This window comes from Schistocerca serialis, chromosome 3, assembly GCF_023864345.2.
Source record: "Schistocerca serialis cubense isolate TAMUIC-IGC-003099 chromosome 3, iqSchSeri2.2, whole genome shotgun sequence".
Lineage (NCBI taxonomy): Eukaryota > Metazoa > Arthropoda > Insecta > Orthoptera > Acrididae > Schistocerca > Schistocerca serialis.
In genome coordinates this window covers 86,708,861-86,734,196 of record NC_064640.1, presented here as the reverse complement: position 1 = coordinate 86,734,196, position 25,336 = coordinate 86,708,861, and the positions used below count along the sequence as shown (strand labels likewise).

Sequence of the window (25,336 nt, the reverse complement as noted above, 5' to 3'; positions counted from 1 at the left end):
ACAACCACAGCAAAGATTATAAATAGCAAAGAAATGCCAAAGTTGCTGCTGTAGCCGTTATTAAAATTTGCCACTTAAACCACTATTTCTTAAATATGACAATATGTTTATTAAAACTCCTGCCACTACTACCTGGCGTTTTGCACATTCAGAGTGGCTTCTAAGGTTTGAAACCAACACTGGGATACTGAAACTTACAAAAACAACATTTCACTTAGCGAACAGGACCATATTTATTTCTTTATTTAGGTTTTCTTCAGGAACAGTTAGTCCTTTGGTTAATTCAATTGTAAACACACTGTTTCTTTTTGTCATTTTAAGGTGAAAATTAATTTAATGGACAATACACAAAATTGCAAATTCTGACACTGAATTTCATCTCAGTTACAATAGGAGATGTGCAATGATGACATGGCTAGTGCAAGCTCTAGAGTTGTAATTCATATAAAATATCTAGAACATAGAACAAAACATCTCGACCTCATTAGCTACAAGATATTACATATATGGTGAATAAAATAATGAGTGAAAAATAAAACATACAAATTCATGCTATAAATTTTGGAAGAAAACAAAAGGTCAACATCAAAAGTACTTAGATCTAGATGCAAAATATTTAAGTTGACAGCAGCGATTGCGGCAGAGAAGTTACTGTATTGAATGAAATAACAAGTTCACTATTACTAGTCACTGTTTAATTTATCTCCACAATGCATTTCAAAGGTTTAAAACTCCATCATCAGGTAGATTTATTTGTATTAATGTTTATTTACTTACTCATCCATGAAATCATGTTGATGATATGATATACAAATTATAGCAATACACAACTGAATGAGCACAAGCCTTTTTGCTACACAGATTTCTAAATATATATGCATTTTGAAGGACACAATACACACACATTTACATTACAATAAGTTTCTAATCAGCAATCTCTATTTTCAAGTACAAAGTCAACCTGAGAATTATTATTATTGTTTCTTTCTTGTCTCAGACGTTATGTCTGGTTAAAAATGGAAGGTGACGCAGACCTTGATCAAGCGTGACTTCCTTTCAACTGTACAGTATACGTTACATTGCATTTAGGAACTTTCGGGTAATTGAACATGTATCAATAATTACGGATTTCTGTAATTGTATATATAAGTTTGGATGTAGCTGTATTGTATTGATGTACTGGTGGATATTGTGTGGTATGACTCCTGTAGTTGATAGTATAATTGGTATAATGTCAACTTTATTCTGATGCCACATGTCCTTGACTTCCTCAGCCAGTTGGATGTATTTTTCAATTTTTTCTCCTGTTTTCTTTTGTACATTTGTTGTATTGGGTATGGATATTTCGATTAGTTGTGTTAATTTCTTCTTTTTATTGGTGAGTATGATGTCAGGTTTGTTATGTGGTGTTGTTTTATCTGTTTTAATGGTTCTGTTCCAGTATAATTTGTATTCATCATTCTCCAGTACATTTTGTGGTGCATACTTGTATGTGGGAACGTGTTGTTTTATAAGTTTATGTTGTAAGGCAAGCTGTTGATGTATTATTTTTGCTACATTGTCATGTCTTCTGGGGTATTCTGTATTTGCTAGTATTGTACATCCACTTGTGATGTGATCTACTGTTTCTATTTGTTGTTTGCAAAGTCTGCATTTATCTGTTGTGGTATTGGGATCTTTAATAATATGCTTGCTGTAATATCTGGTGTTTATTGTTTGATCCTGTATTGCAATCATGAATCCTTCCGTCTCACTGTATATATTGCCTTTTCTTAGCCATGTGTTGGATGCGTCTTGATCGATGTGTGGCTGTGTTAGATGATACGGGTGCTTGCCATGTAGTGTTTTCTTTTTCCAATTTACTTTCTTCGTATCTGTTGATGTTACGTGATCTGAAGGGTTGTAAAGGTGGTTATGAAATTGCAGTGGTATAGCCCATGTATTTATATGAGTGATTGCTTTGTGTATTTTGCTAGTTTCTGCTCGTTCTAGAAAGAATTTTCTTAAATTGTCTACCTGTCCGTAATGCAGGTTTTTTATGTCGATGAATCCCCTTCCTCCTTCCTTTCTGCTTAATGTGAATCTTTCTGTTGTTGAATGTATGTGATGTATTCTGTATTTGTGGCATTGTGAACGTGTAAGTGTATTGAGTGCTTCTAGGTCTGTGTTACTCCATTTCACTACTCCAAATGAGTAGGTCAATATTGGTACAGCATAAGTATTTATAGATTTTGTCTTGTTTCTTGCTGTCAATTCTGTTTTCAGCATTTTTGTTAGCCTTTGTCTATATTTTTCTTTTAGTTCTTCTTTAATATTTGTATTATCTATTCCTATTTTTTGTCTGTATCCTAGATATTTATAGGCATCTGTTTTTTCGATCGCTTCTATGGAGTCACTGTGGTTATTCAATATGTAATCTTCTTGTTTAGTGTGTTTTCCCTTGACTATGCTATTTTTCTTACATTTGTCTGTTCCAAAAGCCATATTTATATCATTGCTGAATACTTCTGTTATCTTTAGTAATTGGTTGAGTTGTTGATTGGTTGCTGCCAGTAGTTTTAGATCATCCATGTATAGCAAATGTGTGATTTTGTGTGGGTATGTTCCAGTAATATCATATCCATAATTTGTATTATTTAGCATGTTGGATAGTGGGTTCAGTGCAAGACAGAACCAGAAAGGACTTAATGAGTCTCCTTGGTATATTCCACGCTTAATCTGTATTGGCTGTGATGTGATGTTATCTGAATTTGTTTGAATATTAAGTGTGGTTTTCCAGTTTTTCATTACTATGTTTAGAAACTGTATCAATTTAGGATCTACTTTGTATATTTCCAATATCTGTAGTAACCATGAGTGGGGTACACTATCAAAGGCTTTTTGGTAATCAATGTATGCGTAGTGTAGCGACCTTTGTTTAGTTTTAGCTTGATATGTCACCTCTGTATCTACTATCAGTTGCTCTTTACATCCTTGTGCTCCTTTGCAGCAGCCTTTTTGTTCTTCATTTATAATTTTGTTGTGTGTTGTATGTGTCATTAATGTCTGTGTAATGACTGAAGTTAATATTTTGTAGATTGTTGGTAGGCATGTTATGGGGCGATATTTAGCTGGGTTTGCTGTGTCTGCTTGATCTTTAGGTTTCAGATAGGTTATTCCATGTGCAAGTGTATCAGGGAATGTGTATGGGTCTGCAATGTAACTGTTAAATAATTTAGTTAGATGTGAATGTGTTGAGGTGAACTTCTTTAGCCAGTAATTTGCTATTTTATCATTTCCAGGGGCTTTCCAATTGTGTGTAGAATTAATTGCTCGGGTGACTTCATGTTGCAAAATTATCACTTCAGGCATTTGTGGTATCATCTTGTATGTGTGTGTTTCTGCTTGTATCCACCGTGCATGCCTGTTATGTTGTACCGGGTTTGACCATATGTTGCTCCAGAAGTGTTCCATGTCTTATGTTTGGTGGATTGTCTATTTTAATGTGTGTGTTATCTATTGTTTGGTAAAATCTCTTTTGGTTTGTGTTGAATGTTTGGTTTTGTTTCCTTCTATTTTCACTTTTTTTGTATCTTCTAAGTCATTTGGCCAATGCTTGTAATTTCTGCTTCTTTTCATCTAATTGCTCTATTGCTTCTTGTTGTGAGATTTTACCTAACCTTTTTCGTTTTTTGTCTGATATTTCATTTCTTATAAATTGTGTTAGCTGTCCGATGTCTTTTCTCAGTTTTTCTATTTTGATCTGTAGCCTGTGTTGCCATGCTGGTTTTGTGGGTTTCTTCTGTGTGTTGGTTGGTTCTGATCTCTGCCTAGTGTGTATATTTAGTGTAGTGAGTGCTCCTATATATACCAGTAGTTGTAACTCTTTCATAGTTGTGTTTTCATTTATTTTGTTGTGTATGATTGTGTTGATAGTTTTTATTGTTGTTTCGACTTGTGGGTTATTTGGCGGTCTATGCAAGAATGGTCTGATGTCTGTATTTGTGTCTTTGTATTCTATATATGTCAGCTGAAATTTCTCTTCTATATCTAACACGTGTGTCTCTTCATGTTCTATTTGTGCTTGTTCTGGTGGCTGTCTTAAGATTTCGTTTTCCTCTGATTGTTTAATTGATGCGTGTTGGTCTTTGTTTGTTTGCTCTGGGATGTTTGAGTCCATTACTGTATTTTCTTCTTCTTCTGATTGCACATTATTTTGTTCCAGTATTTGTTGTTTGATGTTTTCTAATTCTGACTGGGGTATCCTGTTATTTTTTATTATTACACGGATCTGATCACCTAGTCGTCGTTCTGTTAAAAATTTTAATTCCGGGTATCTGGTAATAAATGTTGTGTATACTTGTGATCTGTATCCAGTTGTGTTGGTTCCTAGGTTTGTTGCTTGGTAATAACAGAACATGAGGTGTCGATTAACTTCATCTGACCATCTCATCCTCTGTCTTTGTTTTCCTTCTAGGGTGGTTGCAGGAAGCATATCCTGCAAAACACCTCTATTTGGATTTAAATCATTTTCCAGTTGGCTAGCAGTGTCGTTACCATTGTGGGTGGGCATAGGGTTCAAGCGTCGTCCCCGACCATGACGGCGCTTGTCCGAGGCTTCTTTAGTTCTGTCCTGAACCAAGTAATCACATTAAAAGGGGGGTTAGCCCTATTAGTGGTTTGTTCTTTTCGTCGCCTTTTACGACTGGCAGAACATACCGGAGGCCTATTCTTTTATTTTTATTATTATTATTATTATTATTATCTTCACTTTCACAGACGTTAAGTCCGGTTAAAAATGGAGTGACGCGGACCTTGGTCAAGCGTCACTTACTTTTAACTGTACGGTATGTGTTATATTGCATTTAGGAACTTTCGGGTAATTGAACATGTATCAATAATTACGGATTTCTGTAGCTGTATATATATGTTTGGATGTAGCTGTATTGCATTGATGTACTGGTGGATATTGTGTGGTATGACTCCTGTAGTTGATAGTATAATTGGTATGATGTCAACTTTATCCTGATGCCACATGTCTTTGACTTCCTCAGCCAGTTGGATGTATTTTTCAATTTTTTCTCCTGTTTTCTTTCGTATATTTGTTATATTGGGTATGGATATTTCGATTAGTTGTGTTAATTTCTTCTTTTTATTGGTGAGTATGATGTCAGGTTTGTTATGTGGCGTTGTTTTATCTGTTATAATGGTTCTGTTCCAGTATAATTTGTATTCATCATTCTCCAGTATATTTTGTGGTGTATACTTGTACGTAGGAACGTGTTGTTTTAAAAGTTTATGTTGTAAGGCAAGCTGTTGATGTATTATTTTTGCGACATTGTCATGTCTTCTGGGGTATTCTGTATTTGCTAGTATTGTACATCCACTTGTGATGTGATCTACTGTTTCTATTTGTTGTTTACGAAGTCTGCATTTATCCGTTGTGGTATTGGGATCTTTAATAATATGCTTGCTGTAATACCTGGTGTTTATTGTTTGATCCTGTATTGCAATCATGAATCCTTCTGTCTCACTGTATATATTGCCTTTTCTTAGCCATGTGTTGGATATTATTATTATTATTATTATTATTATTATTATTATTACTATTATTATTATTATTATTATTACTATTTAATCATCTTCACACTCATGGTTAATACATTTTACACAGAATTAAAGATCCAGGTGACATAAGTTAGTCTCGATAAATTTGGCAACAGTATAAAAATGATGCTAGAGAATTATGTTGGTAACATTCTTTCTGAAACAGTTTTTACTATTTTTGATTGGGCAAGGTAATTTATTATACAGTGTGCTGCCCTTGTGCCTCACATTGTTTTGTCATTTACTCAGTCTCCGATTCGTCATGAAATGTTATCATCATTACAGATGTGATGATCATGCAAGCCATTATTTGTTTTAATGAGATGGAGATCCTTGTTTACAAATGAAACAGTCTCTAAGATGTATATGCATGGGACAGATAATATTCCCAGTTCCTTAAAGATTTGCTTGTTAGATGTATGTGGTGGTACTTGAATCATGATCTTGACAATTTGTTTTTACATAAAAAATATTTGCTTATGTACTGTCCCACAGAAATATGAGATGACAGGGTTAACTAGTGCACAGTACACTGTTTTAATGGTAGTCAAGTCACACCTTTGACTAAGAACTCTACAGGCATAGAAGAGGCTACTCGGTTTATCTTCGTTGATATTCCACTTTAGTGTGTTGTCTATTCAGAGCCCCAGGAATTAAGTCTTATTTATGTGTATGAGAAGTTTCTTGTCTATGATTAATGATTCTGTGTGTTGCATGGTCCTATGATGGACAGAATATCATACGAGCTTTTTTCCATATTATATAAGCGATTGTTTTCATAGAGCTTCCACAGCTGTCAACTAAGTTGGCTCTCATCTGCTGTTAATAAGTATTACAAGACAGAAGGTTTGTATCATCAGCAAATAACACAGGTGTTGAGGGTAGACATTCTGGGAGGTCATCAATAAAGAGAAAGAAGAGGAGGGGGTGTAAGGTCGAGCCCTGTGGGACTCCTGATGTGACTGGTATTACATCTGAATAGCATGCTTTTCCATTGTGTCATTATTTCTACCAGCTGCCCTTTGTTTGAGACTGAAACCATTCATTACACATGCATCTTATACTGTCAGTATTCAGCTTACATAGGAGTGGTGTGTGACTGACTAGATCAAATGCCTTTGTCAGATCAATGTAATGCCCAGAAGCATGTTATTTTTTCATTAAATGCATTTATTACCTGGTCAGTAAATGAAAATAGCCTCATTGATGGATTTATTTTTGTGAAAGCCAAACTGTTGTGCTGTTAGCGGGGAGTTATTTTCAAAAAAACGACATTACTTGAGTATATACATTTTTTCTGTTATTTGGGACACCGCTGGGAGGATGGATATATGTCACTAGTTGTTGACCAAATGCTTGCCCACTTCTTGTGTAATGGAACTATTCTGGAGGTTTTCAATGCCTGAGAGAAAATGCCAGTACCCATGGAGCAGTTTATTATGTTGCAAAGTGGTTGTCCCGTTTCATCAGCAACCTGCTTTATTACGTAGCTAGATAAACCATCAAGGCCATATGAGAGGGAATTTTTCCTCCTCCTAATAATTAGAAGAACCTCCTTCAAAGTTGCAGGTATTAAAAAAGTGGTCTGTCAGAGCTTTTACACTTTGGAGGGAAGGAGTTTGTTTTTTTGGAGAGCAACCAATTGAAAGACTGCAAACAATTCCAGGAAAGTGTTTATTGGATGTATCAGATGTATGTTCGGTATTTTATTTGTTCTATTATATTGGAGAGATTCTTGTGTTTTCTGTTTGTCATCAGTTTGTAGACAATACCCCACATGGCTTTACATTTGTTACTAGAATCATTTATATAAGCTTTATCTGTTAGTTTATGAAGGATATTCTTGCACAGTTCGAAATAACTATGGAAATTTGGATCATCTGTTTTTATACCTTGCGCAAAGAGTGACCTCTTGGTCTTACGTGACATTCTTATACCCTTTGTGACCAGCCTATTATTAGTTTTTCTGGCTCAATGTTGTACTTTGATTTGTTTTACTGGAAAAGTCATACTGAAATGACGACCCAGTATGTTAATGAATAGCGAAGTTTTCCTAGCTGTAAATAAATTCCCAGGACAGACTGAAGTAACTTTTTGAAAATGTCGATATTCTACAGCTTTTGGTCTATCTTCTGTAGATGGACTGGACCAGTCCAGGAGATTAATAAATGGGAGAAATTTTGGGTCCAGGAATATTGCATCTATACAACTGCTTGACTTACACAAGTTATTCTAGTTGGATCCTTTACTATGTTTTGGATACTTAAAGTTGCTAGAAGGTTAAGGACACCACTCACTATACATGAAATGTTGCCAAAATTTGTTAAAATCACCACACAATATGAAATCTTTACCTCTGGATTTGTAAAAATACATTACACTTGCTAGCCCATTCAGAAACTGTCATATGTTGCCATGATGAGAACAGTAAATACAAACTACTATTATGTTAGACTGCTTGATTTCTACAGCACAATGCTCAAAATGTTCCTTGATATTTAGGTGGTCAGTTTTGTTGCATGTGCTGAAATAACATCAATGTTGATACTGCTGCCTTACAGGTAGACTTCCACTTCTAACTGTTTGTTATTTATTGATGATACTATATAATGAAAGCCGAGTCTGCGGAGCAAGGGGGGGGGGGGGCTGTCTGTATTTCTACATCGCATTTCCATGTTATTTTGTTGCTTTCAGACCAAGTTCCATGGGAATTTATCAACTCTAGTTTCTCTGTGTAGGAGAATCCAGGGCAATAACAGATTTATTTCCACTTTTGTTAATGAGAGAAATCTTGTCGAGAGCTGTGCTTATGTCAGAATCTACAATTCTGCTGCCATATTTGTTGAGATACATACTGTGCCATGTGAAACAGTTTCTGGCATAAAAGCTAATGTCTAACAACTTAACATTTGTAAATTTTATACAGGGACTTTTTAATTTCAAATTAGTTAGTCTGAGTTCTTTGTTTATGCATGACCAGTCTGGTATGTCATATCTTAGTGGTAGCATCATTGAAATAAAATTGGTAAAGTGCAGGAGCTGCAGTACTGTGAACATATTTTGATACTGGCACTAGCTTCATTTCTATAGACATCATTAGCAGCACCTATAAGAAAAAAACAATCATTTCTTGTGAGACCAGAGCATTCTTTGTTTAAACTGTCCAAATTAACTCCAGGTTTTACACGGAAAGAAACACAAACACTGTTGTTTACACTGTTTATCAATGACAGTGATACATTGAGTGCACAACTGTCACCAAATAGTCTCACTTTTTTCTGTAGTCGTTTTTCTCCTAGTGAACAACGGTTTATCACGCTTTTAGCATGTGCTTCTGCTAAACACAAAGTTGAGATGTCTTTCATAGTTTCCTTGCAATTACAAGCATCTCCTTTTGATGAGATATCGGTACACTTAGTAGAGCTCATCAGCTTGTTTGCATGAATTTTTATCATCATCATCATCATCATCATCATCATCATCATCATCATCATCATCATCATCTGGCAATTGAGAAACTCTTGTGTCATGTTATGGTTTTGGGGAAACCTGTGGACTTGTCTCCAGTGGTCACAGGCTCGTTTCTCTGTAGTAATACATCACATATACGCTATCACACATTATAAATAGACACACCACCTTCATTTTTAATATGTGACAGCATATAGGTGATGTATTACGACAGAGAAAGGAGCCTGTGACCACTCCAGACAGTACCACAGGTTACTCAAAGTCTTAACACACCGCACACATCACATTGATACATAAAAATCGATCTGATGGAGGTTTAAACCTTTGAAACACATTGTAGGAATAAATTAAACACTGACTGCTAGCGGTAAACATTTATTTCATTAAATATAAAAAAAAGTCGCAATAAAGCCTAACCTAAAATGTTCACATTTACAGGTTATTTTACCAAGTGCACTATATTTACTGCTGGTATATTTGACATTTTTAATATGTGACCAAACAACTGGGCAAAAATGAAAGAAAGGCAGGGGGTGCAAGGACAACATGATCAAATTGGGACAGTCCACATCAAAGCAGTACCCCTAGTAGGTCTACTCATACATAATGATGTAATGAAATACATTAGTTTCCAAATGAAAGGGTTGAAATGTTTTTGGAAAGAACAAACTATACTTGTGGCAAATAAGTAACTAGAATCCAAAAAATAAGTAACTAGAATCCAAAAAATAAGTAACTAGAAATCCATATACAAGAAAAGAGATGAAATCAAACAAAAATGAACAAAAATCACACAAAAATACACATGGATTAATATATTTACTTTCAATATGGTCAAGGCATCCAAGTTTGATATATCAGGAGGAATTCCCACAATGCAATTATTACTCAGATTCAGCGTTGTTAAAGGTGAGTATTCCCACCACTTCTCTCCTTCATCCTGTTTCTCCATGTCAACATTTAAATTTTTACATTCAATGTCATCTAGGTTCTCCAAAGTCCACACTTTTTCTGGAACTAAATCAGAAAATGTATTTGTTTTTCACAGAATTTATATGAAAGTTTAAAACCTATTCTACAGTTCTCTGAGTATAAGTAAGAACAACAATGATTCTGATGATCAGTTTAGAAATATTTTTAGTATATTATTATGCTTATCTCCAACTTTCATTTGGTATATTTAACTTAGAATAAACACAAATTCAACAAAAACCTGAAGTTACATAACACCAACCCTATGCAAAATTGATTTTTATCCTTACTTCAAATTCACATTTCATTCTCCTGTGTAATATTTCAATCAAAATAAGCAGCATAGAAAATGTAACAGATCTACTAAAGACACTGCCTGCACTACACTTGTCCGTCCTCTTTTGGAGTTCTGCTGCATGATCTGGATCCTTAGGAAATAGGATTAATGGAGTACATTGAGAAAGTTCAAAGAAGAGCAGACATTTTGTATTATCACAAAATAGGAGAGAGAGTGTGACAGACATGATACACGGATTTGTAATAGACACCATTAAAACAAAGGTGTTCTTCAATGCAGCAGAATCTGCTCACGAAATTTCGATCACCACCTTTCTCCTCCAAATGCAAAAATATTTTATTGATGCTGATCTACATAGGGAGAAACACCCGTCACGATAAAATAAGGGAAATCAGAGCTCACGTGGGAAGATACAGATGTTCCTTTTTTCCGTGTGCTGTTCGAGATTGGAATAATAGAGAATTATTGTGAAGGTGGTTCAATGAACCCTCTTCCAGGCACTTAGGTGTGATTTGCAGAGTATCCATGTAGATGTAGATATGAGGAGCAAATGTAGCTGACTTTAAATGTTTCAGACGCTCAGTAATAGTCTCCTTCCAGTTCAAGTTTTCATCAATAAGTAAATCCAAAAATTTGTTGCATTCTACCCTACTTACTGACTCTGTTCATGTGTTGCATTGATCGGTTGCATGAGTATTTATTGTGCAGAGTTGAATATAGTGTGTTTTCTCAAAATTTAGGGAAGTTAATTTTCAGAGAACCACCTAATAATTTAGGAAAAAGTAATTAACAACCACTTCTGCTGCTTTCTCTCTAATGGGATTTATTGTAACATTAGTATTCTCTGCAAAAAGTATCAATTCTGCTTCTTGAATGTTAAGTGAAAGGTCATTCACATATACAGGGTGATTCAGCTGCCCTTAACGATGTTGCTTAATGAGCCTACAATGTTATATCTGGCCTTCAAAAACCACACACGAGTTTCATATTCTCTTGCTCACTATGCAGAAACTATTAGTCCTGCAGAAAAACTGAACAGGAACTTTTTGTGGTAAATTTAATGTAGTTGAATTTTATACTGGGAAATGTTTCCACTGTAGGCTGTAGTTTTTTAGTTATTCAAGAAAAACACAGAGAAGTGACCTTCAAATGTACCTCTACCCCCACACCCATCCCTCACCTGTCAACATTTGTGGTACGTTTTTTTGTGGCACACTCTCCTACAACCATAAACAAATTTTTTATTCACACACTATTCCCGGTATTCTCTCTTTTTTGGTCTCTATAGATTGGACTATCATGGCAATAACAAGACAACTATTTCATTAACACTTAATTTAAATGTGCACGTGAGGATAATCAAACAAAAAAGATTTCTGTAAATGTTATGCTAAAACTAATTTTCTTGACAATTCAATCCAAACTTAACCCTTAAAAACACAGTAGTTTTGTAGTCAAAAGGCCTGACAAATACAATGATGTAATGGTTTACTTTATGCTGTTACAATTCACAAAACTGTAACTTAAAATTTACACAAACACCAATTTCACAATTTTTAAGTGCTCGACTAAGCTGGTGGTATAATAAGATCAGTCAATGAAGACCAAAATGGGTTGAATGTGGGAAATAATTTGTGCAGTTGCAAATTTAAATTTTGTACACTGATAGGAAGGAGTGCCATGGACAGACAACATACGGGAAATCCAGACTGGAGGGGGGCTGAATGTGTGAGTGGGAGTGAATTTAAAGTTAACTTCTATACGTTTTTCTTGAACAACTTGAGAGCTTCAGCCTCTAGCAAAAACATATCCCAGTATAAAATTTAACTGCAGGGTGATCAAAAAGTCAGTATAAATCTGAAAACTTAATAAACCACAGAATAATGTAGATAGAGAGGTAAAAATTGACACACATCCTTGGAATGACATGGGGTTTTATTGGAACCCGTGACAGGTGAGAGGTACGCTGATATGTTACAGAATCGCATCATCCCCAGCCTGTATGATAAACACCTGCTGGAACGTATGGTGTTTATGCAGGATGGCGCTCCACCCCATATTGCTAGACGCGTGAAAGATGTCCTGCATGCATCGTTTGTGATGATGGTGTGCTCAGCCGCCACTTTCGTCATGCTTGGCCTCCCAAGTCCCCAGACCTCAGTCCGTGCGATTATTGGCTTTGGGGTTACCTGAAGTCACAAGTGTAACATGATCGACCGACATCTCTAGGGATGCTGAAAGACAACATCCGACGCCAATGCCTCGCCATAACTCCGGACATGCTTTACAGTGCTGTTCGCAACATTATTCCTCGACTGCAGCTATTGTTGAGGAATGATGGTGGACATATTGAGAATTTCCTATAAAGATCATCATCTTTGCTTTGTCTTACTTTGTTATGCTAATTATTGCTATTCTGATCAGATGAAGAGCCATCTGTCAGACATTTTTGGACTTTTGTATTATTTTGGTTCTAATAAAACCCCATGTCATTCCAAGCATGTGTGTCAATTTTTACCTCTCTATCTACATTATTCTGTGATTTATTCAGTTTTCAAATTTATACTGACTTTTTGATCACCCGGTACATTAAATTGCCTACAAAAAGGTCCTGTTCATTTTTTGTGTGTAGCACTAATAGTCTGCAAGTAGCGAGTAAGAGAACATGAGATCTTGTACGGGGTTTTGTAGGTCAGATATAACAGTGCAGGTTGCATAAAACATTGGTAGGGGCAGCTGAATTATCCTTTATGAGGAATAGGAGTGGGCCAAAAATTGAACCCTGTGGCACTCCCTTGGTGATTTCTCCAGTCACTAAAATTTTCTATCCTTCCACATTGTTTGAATTATTCAGCAAATGCAAAGGAGGAGGAGGGGGGGGGGGGGCAGCTGGTGTACAGGCTAGCCACATGACAGAGAAGTACTGAAGTCTGTGAGGTGCAGTGCACATGGAAGAGGTGGGGACTGGGAGGTGGTGACAGGACAGAGGGAACGAAACTGTTGGGTAGAAGGTGTGAGTAAGTAGAAGTTGATTCCATGCCCATTGGTGTTGCCACTACCCCTCACTGCCTCATCAAATGTCCTTCCAACTTGAAACACACAGCATCATTCCTCACACACCTTACCAATTACATTCTCACACACAATTACTTCTCCTTTTATGAGAACCTATACAGAAAAATTCATGACACAACCATGGACACCTAAATAGTAACCTGTTATGCCAACATGTTTATGAGCCATCTAGAGGTAATCTTCCTAACCTCAAAAAATACAGATTCACTGTCTAGTTCAGGTTCATTCGTGATATGGACTTAAGGCCGACACACCCTATTCTCATTCCACAACCTAACACCTCACTGCTGCCCACTTCATCTGGTCATCCTCAACTCCATGTGTCACCTTCCTGGACACTGACCGCCATCTCTCTGATGGCTCCATCCACACCTCTGTCCATAATAAATCCACTAACCACCAAGAGTACCCACATTTTGACAGCGGTCACCCTTCCAACATGAAAAAATTGCTCCCACACAGCCTGGCCACCTGTAGATGCCATATCTCTAGTGATAGCAATTCCTTTGCCCAGTATGCTTCAGGTCTCACTAAGGCCTTCACAGACAGGCGCTGCCACCCGAAAACACAGTGTGCAAACAGATTCCTTATGCCATCACTTCTAATACCCCTAATCTTCTCAACATACCCGAAAATCAGCTGCAAAGGAGTGCCTCCCTTGTCACAAAATATCACCCCAGGCTGGAACAACTGAACTATAACCTTCATCAGCACTATTATTATCTAGCATAATGCCCAGAAATGAGGGAAATCATGCTCAAGATCCTTACAGCCCTTCCAACAGTGGAATTCCATTGCCTACCCAGCCTACACAACATCCTGATCCATCCCCATGACACTCCCAACCCCTTGCCACAGCACTTCTAATCCTGTTGAAAACCCAGGTGCACAGCCTGCCCTGTCCATCCACCCAGTACATCCTACACCAGTCCTGACATGGGCTTATCCTATCCCATCAGAGGCACAGCCACCTGTGAAAGCAGCTCTTTCATATACCAGCTGTGCTGCAATCAGTGAACAACATTTTACATAGAAATGACAGTTAGCACACTGGACTCACATTTGGGAGGACGATGGTTCGCACCTAAGACCGGCTGTCCTGATTTAGGTTTTTTGTGATTTCCCTAAATCGCTTCGGGCAAATGCTGGGATGATTCCTCTGAAAGGGCACAGCCAACTTCCTTCTACAGCCTTCCCTAATTCAATGGGACCGATGACCTCGCTGTTCAGTCCCCTCTCTCCCGAATCAATCAACCAGCCAACCGTGACCACCAACTAGCAGCCCACATGAATGAATGACCATTGCCAACCTATGGCCAAGAACAAAGTTGATCATCTAGTGGCACAAGATGGTAGTGAGCACAACATATTTGAGTTCAGTGGCTTTTTTACAACCCTTGCTATCTGGATCTTTCCCTCCACCACCAACTTATCTGAACTATGCAGGTGGCAGCTGTCTTCGCAGCACATCCTTCACTCCTTGTCTCAACCTCCGCTAATTTACACCCTCTACCCAACAGTTTCCCCTCACTCTGTAGGGTCACCCCTCCCAATCCACACCTCCACATCATCTTCACTGTGCGCCACACCTAACCGGTTGCTGTATCCGTGTGTCACATGCCTAACCTGCATACCTGGCAACCCTCCTCCTCGCATTCCTATTCTGCACACCTGCTTTGCTTACCTCCAGTCCCCAACTCCTCCTCCTGCTTACCGCCTCTTTTCCCTCTCTACCCACCCCATCCGACAGCTCCCAGACCCAGTCCACCAGCCTAACCACAACCATGACTGCCAGAACTTTCCTACATACACTGTGGGAAAAAAAATTTATTACACCCCGGAAAGACTATGTCAATTTTGATTTGATGAGAGCATATGCCACCTGGGGGATAGTAGATGTATTAATAATGGTTTCAATGTCAGCAGCCTACAGAGACAATATAGTGGCATAGCTACCAGAGTGCAATGTGTGTCTACCCTTTAATAGGGAATGCTACAGCCAGAAGCCTCAGTGTGGTGCAAACATATGAACCAAGCAGGCAACCATGTCATGGAGATACACTCATGTTTCCCACAGTCAATAGAGTGAGTTCTGAAGGGGTCAAATTGTGGCCTTCTGAGTGGTGGGATAGTCCTTTCAGAGAATTGCCACACATGTTTGATGTGTTGCATTAGTTGTATGATGATGCTGGTATCAGTGGTCCCATGATCATTCTCACACCTGTAGACAAGGTTCAGGACATCCATGCAGCACAGATGCCCACCAGGATTGTCATATCGTAAGAGTAGCAGTGGCCGATCATACAGCTACCACAGCACGTATAAGAGAGCATGGGAAGACAAATGTGTCAGCACGAACTGTCACAAATCAGTTATTAGCAGTGCGACTAAAGGCACACACACCTCTGGCCTGTCTTGCACGCTGTCCACAGCATCAACATGTCTGCTCGACTGATGCCATCAGAGGATCACTCAGAAGATGGAATGTCATGCCGTGGTCTTTAGTGAGGAAAGCAGAGTCTACCTGCATCGAAATGAATGCCATTTGTGTGTACGACATAGACCTGGTGAGCACTGTCTTTGTAAATGTTTCTTAAGAATATTTTAAATATGTACTGCGATTTTATTGTAAGTACTTTTATTGTACGATGGCCAGATGATGGTGCTCAGTACTGAAACAGGTAGTCACTACACAAAATAAAAGTGCTACTACAGACTAAGGCAAACATTTTTTTCTGATTGTGTTGTTCACAGCTCCAACCAACAGTGTGTTGAGAATATGTAAATGTATGTATGTTTTACAAACAACACTATGAGTAATGTAGGAGGCTAACACACACACACACACACACACACACACACACACACACACACACACATACACACACACACATATCGAGGGAAACATTCCACGTGGGAAAAATATATCTAAAAACAAAGATGATGTAACTTACCAAACGAAAGCGTTGGTATGTTGATAGAGACACTAACAAACACAACACAAAATTCAAGCTTTCATAACCCACTGTTGCTTCATCAGGAAAGAGGGAAGGAAAGGGAAAGACGAAAGGATGTGGGTTTTAAGGGAGAGGGTAAGGAGTCATTCCAATCCCAGGTGCAGAAAGACTTACCTTAGGGGGAAAAAGGGACAGGTATACACTCAGACACACACACGCACATATCCATCCGCACATATCTGTTGGCAAGAACACAGAGATCCTGCAGTATTTGCACACTACAAAAACTACTCAAAATTACAGAGAAAGATTATTAAAAAAAATACATCAAGAAACATGCACTCGTGTCAGAAATCAGTAATCCTGACAACAGATTTAAGGTTATATGGGATGTAGTGGAACAAGAGACAGGACAACCAGCCACAAAACAGGATAACATCACTATTAAACTGAATGGAAGGGCTATAAATGATGAGTCACAGGTAGCAAATATAGTGTATACGCATTTCTTAAATATAGTGGAAAGTATAGAGATAAACAGTGCAACAGAAAAATCACTGCAGTATGTCGTGAAAATATCTGTGATAACTTTCAATCGAATGGTTGTGTCATTAATTTCTCTTTCTGAAATTAAGAATATTATACATTCTCTCAAAAATAAAAGCTCATCCAGTTTTGATAGTGTTTTCAATAGAGTGCTGAAGATTTACTCTCATATAATAAGCCCAGCCTTATTTGAAATATGTTACGGGTCACTAGCTCAAAGCATTTTTCCAGAGAGACTGAAATATCTCATTGTCAAACACCTCTTTAAGGAAGGTTATAGGAGAGGGATCAATAACTACTGACCTGTTTCACTGCTGACATCACTTTTCCAAATTTTTTGAGAAGATGGTGTAATTTAGAATAGTAACTCACCTGAGTAACAATAATATCCTCAGAAAATCACACTTTGGATTTCAGAAGAGTTGCTCTACTGAAAATGCCACTTACATGTTCACTCAACAAATTTTACAGGCATTAAATAACAAAACAGTGCCTGTTGGTATTTTCTGCAACCTACCTAAGATCTCTGACAGTGTGAATCACAATATTCTCCTCTATAAATTGAAATTTTATGGGATCGGTGGTACAGCCACCCAATGGATAATGCCATATCTAACCAAAAGAACGCAGAAAGTTGTACTTATATTGAACCGACGTAGTCGTGGGACATAATTCTGATGGGAGAAAACCACATATGGGGTTCCCCAAGGCTCAATTTTAGGTCTGCTATTGTTCCTCCTATGTGTAAATGATCTTCCATTTAATATGCAACAAGAAGAATCAGTTCTTTTTGCAGATGACACTAGTATTGTAACAATCCAAGCATACACACAGAAACAGAAGAAATGGTAAACAATGTTGTTAAAAGTATCATTGACTTGTATTCTGTGAATGGTCTCTCAGTCAGTTTTAAAAAGATTCAACATATTCAGTTCTGCACATGTAGCGATATTACGCCAATGCTAACTGAAACACATGGTAAGGAAATAATAAACAGGGTGGAAACTTCAAAATTCTTTGTCCATAATGATGAGAATTTAAACTGGAAAAAGCACATTTTGGAACTGCTAAAACAATTTAGTTCAGTCACACTTGTACTTAGAAAATCTTGGGAAGAGAGAAATCTGTATGTTGGCATATTTTGACTATTTTCACTAGATAATGTCACTGCTCAAAAACATGCTGCAAGAATACTACATGGTGCTCACACATGATCATCTTGTACACATCTGTTTAAGGAGTAGGGTATTACGACTATTGCTTCACAGTATATTTATTCCTCTATGAAGTTTGTTGTAAATAAATCCACTATGGTTAAAAAGGGAACAATGATGTACATACATACAACACAGTAAGGAAAAATGGCATTCAGTAGTTCTTTACAGTTGTCTTTAGCACAAAAAGGGGGTGCACAATGCCACAACTAAAATTTTGGCTCACTTACCCAGGATATAAACTGTCTGAAAGATGGCAAAGTAAATTTTCAAAACAAACTGAAAAAGTTTCTCCTTGACAACTCCTTGTACTCTGTAGAAGATTTTTCCATTACTGTAATGTGTAAAAGGTGGTGGGTAGGAATACTAACTTACATCTGTACATAAAAAAATATAAAAGAACCTTACAAATATTCAGCATGTAGGCATATTTACAAATTAATGTGTGATGTCAATGTAAAATGATTTGCCCCATGTCATTGTAATTTATTGTGCAAAATGATCCCTGAAACATTAAACTTACTAACTACCTCACTCACTAACCCGATTTGATTCAATACCTCTTCATTAGTTATTCAGTCTACCCAGATCAGCTTCAGCATTCTTCTGTAGCACATTTCAAAAGCTTCTATTCTCTTTATTTCTATACTGTTTATTATCCATATTTCACTTCTCTACATGGCTACACTATAGACAAATACTTATAGAAAATAATTTCTAACCCTTCAATTTATATTACATATTGAAATGTGGATGTGTGGTTTTTTTTCTGTCATTGTCAGTTACTTTGCTGCCCAAAGCTTTCTGTAAATTTGCAAATACTGTAAATGTTGGTCTGCATTTTTTAATCTATCTTCTAGTCTTTCCACTCTTCTGTAAATAATTCATGCTAGTATTTTCCATCCATGACTTATTAAATTGATAGTTCAGTAAAACTAACACCTGTTATCACCTGTTTTCTTTCCAATTGGGATTATTACAGTCTTCTTGAAGTCAGAGCATTTACCCTGTCTCATATATCTTGCATAGCAAGTAGAACAGTTTTGTCATGGTTGGTTTTCCACAAGGAGGGAACGTTGTCTACTCTAAGTGCCTTGATTCGACTTACGTCAATGTGCACTATCAAATTCTTCTCATAGTATTCTACCTCACACCTCATCTTTATCTACTTCCTCTTTCCTTTCTATAACCTCATCTTCAAGTTCATTTCTCTTGTATAGCTCTCTCTCTCTCTCTCTCTCTCTCTCTCTCTCTCTCTCTCTCTCTCCCCCCCCCCTCTCTCATTTTGTGCTCCCTGTAAATCACATTTTCTTTATGAGCATTCAAAGCCCTGTACCACTTTCAGCTCACTTAACAAACTCACTAATTCATTTTATCCCATCAGACTTTTTCAATCTTTTCACCAACTGTGGAGCTAGTAGACATACACACTTTTACTGCTGTGGAGGACGTTGGCTTCATATACTTTTACTACTGTGATGGATAATGGCTTTGTGTCTCTTGATAACGATAATTCATTCACTAAGCTGTTCATAATAATCACCTACATTCTTATTTCCCTATTCATTATAATGTTTCTCCTGTGTTCCCCAAATTCATTGTGTGTCAATAACCTGGACTCACCTGACCAAAAGTCTTATCCTTCCTGCCATCACACTTCACTAATTCCCAATACGTCTGACTTCAACATAGCTCCACATTCCACACTCCAACCCATAGAATGCCAGTTTTGTTCTTTCTGATGACAACATTCTTCCGTGTAGTCTCCACACAAACATCCAAATGGGGTTATTTTACCAAGAGGAGACAGTTATTAAACCATCAAGTAGAGCTGCATGTCCTTGGTAAATATATTGGCTGTGGTTTAACTTTGCTTTGTGCCATTCTCAGCAACAAAATAATAATATGAAATTCACTAATGTTACAATACCCGTCATCCATACTGTTGCCCCTGCAGCTACTGAAAGACATTACCGCTCCACCTCATGAACTCTATGTTAGTCTGTCCCCTCCACAAATACCTCTCAAATGCTGTTACATCTCCAGTATGGCGACCTATATCACTGACCCAAGTCATCCACCTTGTGGTAAGGTGTTGGTTCAAAGAGGGTATTTCTGTGAAACATTAATTTCCATCACATTTGATTCTAAAAGACAACTCTTTGAACGAAGCTTAAAATGCAATTTTAAGTGTAGATTATTACTGGAAAGTTACTATGTATTTGGAGTGCAACAGTGTGATCTGGAAGTATATGGGATACTGAATATACTTTTTTATGCTTGTCGCATTGTGAGGATGATATCTGATAATATGTCCAGACTGGGAATTCGAATGGTCCTAAACGCCACCATAATCAAATTAGCCTAATCCCTACAGGTATGATGTTCTAGTAAATCTGTAAACCATTCATCCACACTCAAGTAAGGACTATAAAAAGCATCTATAGAACTAGACCAGACAATGGACTTCATGTGAGGCAACCTCGTAAATCTCTTATCAAAAATGTGAACCAAAAAACCACACTGAATGTTTCAAATTTTTCAATAGTGTCCTCATTCCAAAGTCAGGAAGAAAGAATGATGATGATAACCATGGAAAATACACACATTCTTATGGTAAAGATACAAAATCAGTTTTCAGTATGGAGTCTTCCAGCTTTATAACTGTCATTGGAATTGAACTAAAAATTGATACAGCACTGATGAATAAAGAGCAGTGAGCAAGGCTTTTACCATGACTTTAACATTACCTATGTCTAGCTACTACAAAGAGGATAAATTTAAAATGCTACCTCAGTGGTAGATAATTATCTTCTATAAAATGATTGGAGTTACGAAGGACCATAAGAGATTAGAACATATCAGTGGAAGTCTCGTGTGGAGCTGTCAACAAATATAATGCCTCCAAGTAGTGGTAGTGGTAGTGGTAGTAGTAGTAGTAGTAGGCCATCTGACAGTCGAAGAAAAAAAAAACCCACATATTAGGCGATGCCTGCATAGGAAAACCTGCCTCAAACAGTGTCGTAAATGGTAGAATATTTCTTGAGCCCACATTGAAAGTTGTTTAGAAGGTGTATGTAGTCTAAGAACTAGAACAGCTGGTTGTTGACCTTCTTATCCAACATCTTTCACTCACAGCTAGTGATGGCAAGACTACAATGGCTAGTTGGAAATATTAAGTCCTTCTCAGTATTAAAGACGAGAATAAACAAAGCTTCCTTTAACAAGTCAGGAAATTTTACGTCTCCCACATTAAGTTAAAAAGTTTAACAAAGTTTCTCAGCATTCCTGGTAAGATGTAACAACATCCACCTTGTGCATAAAGAAGGGGCAGTTCTGTACTATGTTGTTAGTAGGTCTGACACAATTGATTTTAGTTGACAGTGGCAGAAAAATAGATCCTGGCTGTCTGTGGTCTTGGTAAAGTCTTCAATGCTGGCCAGGAAACTCCCATTTCTTATTACGAGGATTGCCCAGAAAGTAATACACCACATTCCCCCCAATGCTACGAATGCAGAACATTACGTATGTTTTATTTGAAGTCTCCTGAGTGAGCGCGCCAAGTTTCCGTCATTTCCAACAGATAGCGTACAGTTAGTTGCTGGACACAGAGGGTGAGTTCATCAGAAGCCGGTTCAGCTAAGCTCTACAATTTGCAGCAGTCGGGGAGACCATACACGGCTGTCACACCTGACGTGTTGCAGCGAGCTGCCGCTGTCATTCACAAGGACAGACACATTACGACTCAGCAGTTGGCGCTGCATCTGTCAATCAGCAAAGGAAGTGTGGATGCAATTATCCGCACTCTTGGATATTCAAAAGCGTGTGCAAGATGGGTCCCATGGTGTCTAATGGTGGATCACAAACAGCACATAGAAACATTTGTCTCAATTTGTTGCATCGTTTTGAATCTGAGGGGACGCCTTCTTGTCCCAGATTGTGACAGGTGATGAAACCTGGGTTCACCATTTTGAGCCGGAAACAAAATGCAGTCGATGGGATGGTGCCATTCTCACTCCCCACAGAAGAAAAAATTAAAAGCAACTGCTTCTGCTGGTAAGGTCATGATCACCTTGTTATGGGACTGTGGAGGCATGATTCTCATTGATGTGATGCCAATAGGTGGTACCATTAATTCAGAAGCATATGACAACACATTGACAAAACTCAAGACGCACTTCTGGCGACTTCGGCACCACAGCAACCCAGGAGATGTTTGCTGCAACACAATAATGCTTGGCCCCAAACAAGTCGGAGGACTGCAGAACACATCGCAAAACAGAGTTGAATAGTGTTACTGCACCCTACAGTCCTGACCTAGCCCCCTCAGATTTCTACTTGTTTGGGCCATTAAAGGATGCCACTCATGGAAGACATTTTGAGGATGATGAGGAGGTGATTCACACAGTGAAGGCTTGGTTCCACCACTAGGACAATGATTGGTACCGACAAGGCATACACACCCTTATTTTGTGCTGGAGGAAGGCCATAGAATGGGATGGAGATTACGCGGAAAAACAGGGTGTGTAGATAAAACAAGATTCTTATGCCCAATACAGAATTGCTGAAGAAAGAAAATGCGGTGCATTACTTTCTGGGCAATCCTCACATAATATTAAATGGAACCTGGTACCCATCCTTGATATCCTAACGATCTAGTGGTCTACTGGAACAGTTTTTGGTGATGAGGAGCTGTTGCCCTTATGGTTTCTTATTCTCCTTGACAATCTGTGAGGTCTTTCCTTCATCCCCCAAATGGGTTGCTAGGATCCCTGCAGATAGTCAAGTATTAAGTCTACATTGATTCCCACCTTTCCTTATTACAAGGACGTATTTGTCACTCCCCAGGAAAATGCCTGGCTTCTAAGCTGGCCTGAAAACTGTATAAGCCAATTGGTTCAGCAGCTTTGTGAACAGTGTGGTCAATATGGTCCATCCATTTCTGGATGCAACTGTGATGTTTCAGACAGCAATTTGACTACATACAGTAAAGTTTGCATTGGCACATAGTGTGCTTTCATCTCTGTTTGGCACGAGTATGCAGACTAGGAAGCAGTTACTGGATCAGTTACATACTCAGCAGTGTCAGCGACCACCAAAGAGCCCATCAATAGATCAATGGTAGAGACTAAACCCACAACACTGCCAAAATATGTACTCTGCCTAGTGTTAAAAAGATTCATGTTTTCTGGTAACAAAGGACACACTACATTTCAAACCCTAGGGCAGGTGACTGCAAGTTATAAGCACAGACGTCCCCATTGAGGAGAACAGGTAGGAGGACAGATTGAACTGCTTTTATATTGGCAGGAAGGGAAGAGTGGTTTAGAAGGGGGGGGGGCAGGGGGGGGGGGGGGGGAGACTACTTATTTTTCCCTCTCTCTGCTGAGGTCTCACTTTCTATGTGGGGGCAGTAACGGGTAACAGTTTTTAAAAATGTGTGTCGTGGAGAAACAGACATGTCTGAAAGGACATCATACACATATAATTATGGCGTTCACAAACCGAGGATCATTTCTATGCAGATGCGCACACAAACACACACACTCAAACTCAAGTGGTAATAGGCCTTGCCATGAGCATTGAGATTAATGGGCACGGAGCACTACTTTCTTAGTGTGTGGAGTAAGTTGAGAATGTAGGTCTGGTGGGGAGGGGGGGGGGGCATGCTTGGGATAAGCCCGCGTAGCTGAGTTACTTTCTGTGTCCTCAGTGGCATAGGGGTTAGAGCACCTGCCTAGTAAGCAGGAGACTCCGGGTTTGAATACCACTCATGCACACATTTTCAACTCTCCCTGTTGATTTCTATCGACATTCCGTACATAGCTGATGTTTGTAGTTCATTAAAATTTCGTTCTACAAGGCTGTCACGGTCCACCATGGTGCCTGTTCTTTTGGACATACAACAAATTACTTGGCCATTGCAAGACATGGTGATATGTTATAGGCATGGCATATACACCACCTTGTCAAATTGGGTACATGCAAGTTACACATGAAGACTGAGGAAACCACTCATTACTTGTTGAAACAGAGATGAATTTAAAAAGTTGATGTAAACACGACTATTTTTTTCTCTCTATCATGCTATTCATCATCTTTATGATATTTTTATGTTCACTGAATTTTATTGTCCATTTTACTCAACTTCTTGGAGATCATTTTGTATCAGATTCTTACAGGAAATGCCTTTGTAGAAATTCATGGTTTGTGAAGTTCAGTTACAGTGGGAACTCACCAAGCATTGTGGCATATTGAATCTGCTTCACTGGCAGACAAGTTGATGTTTTTATAAGTCATATATCATTCCTAAATCATTTCATGAATTTGTGTCTTTCAGCAATGTAATACCTAATTTTACAATTACACAATGGTGAAACATTTTCAAACATGTCACTTTCTCTTTTTATTATGAATGAGAGAGTCTGGTACACTTAATTTTATGTTACTATTTCTAGCTCCTATTTTGATTTGTCGTTCTTGAGGACTATTCTGTAAAGATAATTTGGTACACAGTATTTGATCAGCCAAACATCCGCAACTGAGGAACATACTAATAGAATAAAAAGTCTGTTACAGTTGCCAGTAATTTCTGATTTATGTTTCCATAATTATGTAAGTACACCACTTTTCACGGCTTGACCTCTCATTTTATATGCCAACTCTGTAGTTCTCATATGTTAGTAGTTCTTCCTCTTGTTCAGAGTTGGTGACACCTGAAGATGAAGCTTTAGGCTCCGAAACTGGCCATGCTATAAATGAATCAGAAATTACTGGCAACTGAAGTGGATTTTTAGTTCTATTAAAGATAGTCTGTTTGTTTGGATGTGATTCATGTCCATCAGATCATCTGACCTATTGGGAGTGAGCTCCATAGGTATTCTATGAGTAACTGTGGAAATAAAAAGCTAACCAGACACAGCTTTGTATTGTCTGGAAAAGCCAGATTAGAACAGTTGTGTAGCAGGTGTCCCAGAGTCTACCACTAACAACTGTTTCACTTCAACAGCCATCCACCTCGTGGGCATACCACATACCTTGAAGCTGAGGTGGTTTTCTTTCCGACCTCAAAAAGGCACTTAAAGCAGACAATGGGATAAGCAACACTTTCATTAGTACTATCTTTCACTGATTTTTTTCACTGAAATTTATCTTACTCCATTATTTTTACATTTAAATTTTTTCTCTGGAAGTCATAATGTACTTTAATGAAGACT

The 25,336-nt window shown here is 38.0% G+C and overlaps 1 protein-coding gene across 1 annotated transcript in view; it reads right to left on the bottom strand.

The window, feature by feature from the left end:
• The window catches only part of LOC126469752 (leucine-rich repeat-containing protein 40-like), a 214,873-nt gene that overhangs the window by 175,822 nt on the left and 13,715 nt on the right, over window positions 1-25,336 (bottom strand). The window contains exon 2 of the mRNA XM_050096966.1: window positions 9,881-10,074. Coding sequence (XP_049952923.1) covers window positions 9,881-10,074 — 194 coding nt within the window. The remainder of the gene's footprint in view (window positions 1-9,880; window positions 10,075-25,336) is intronic.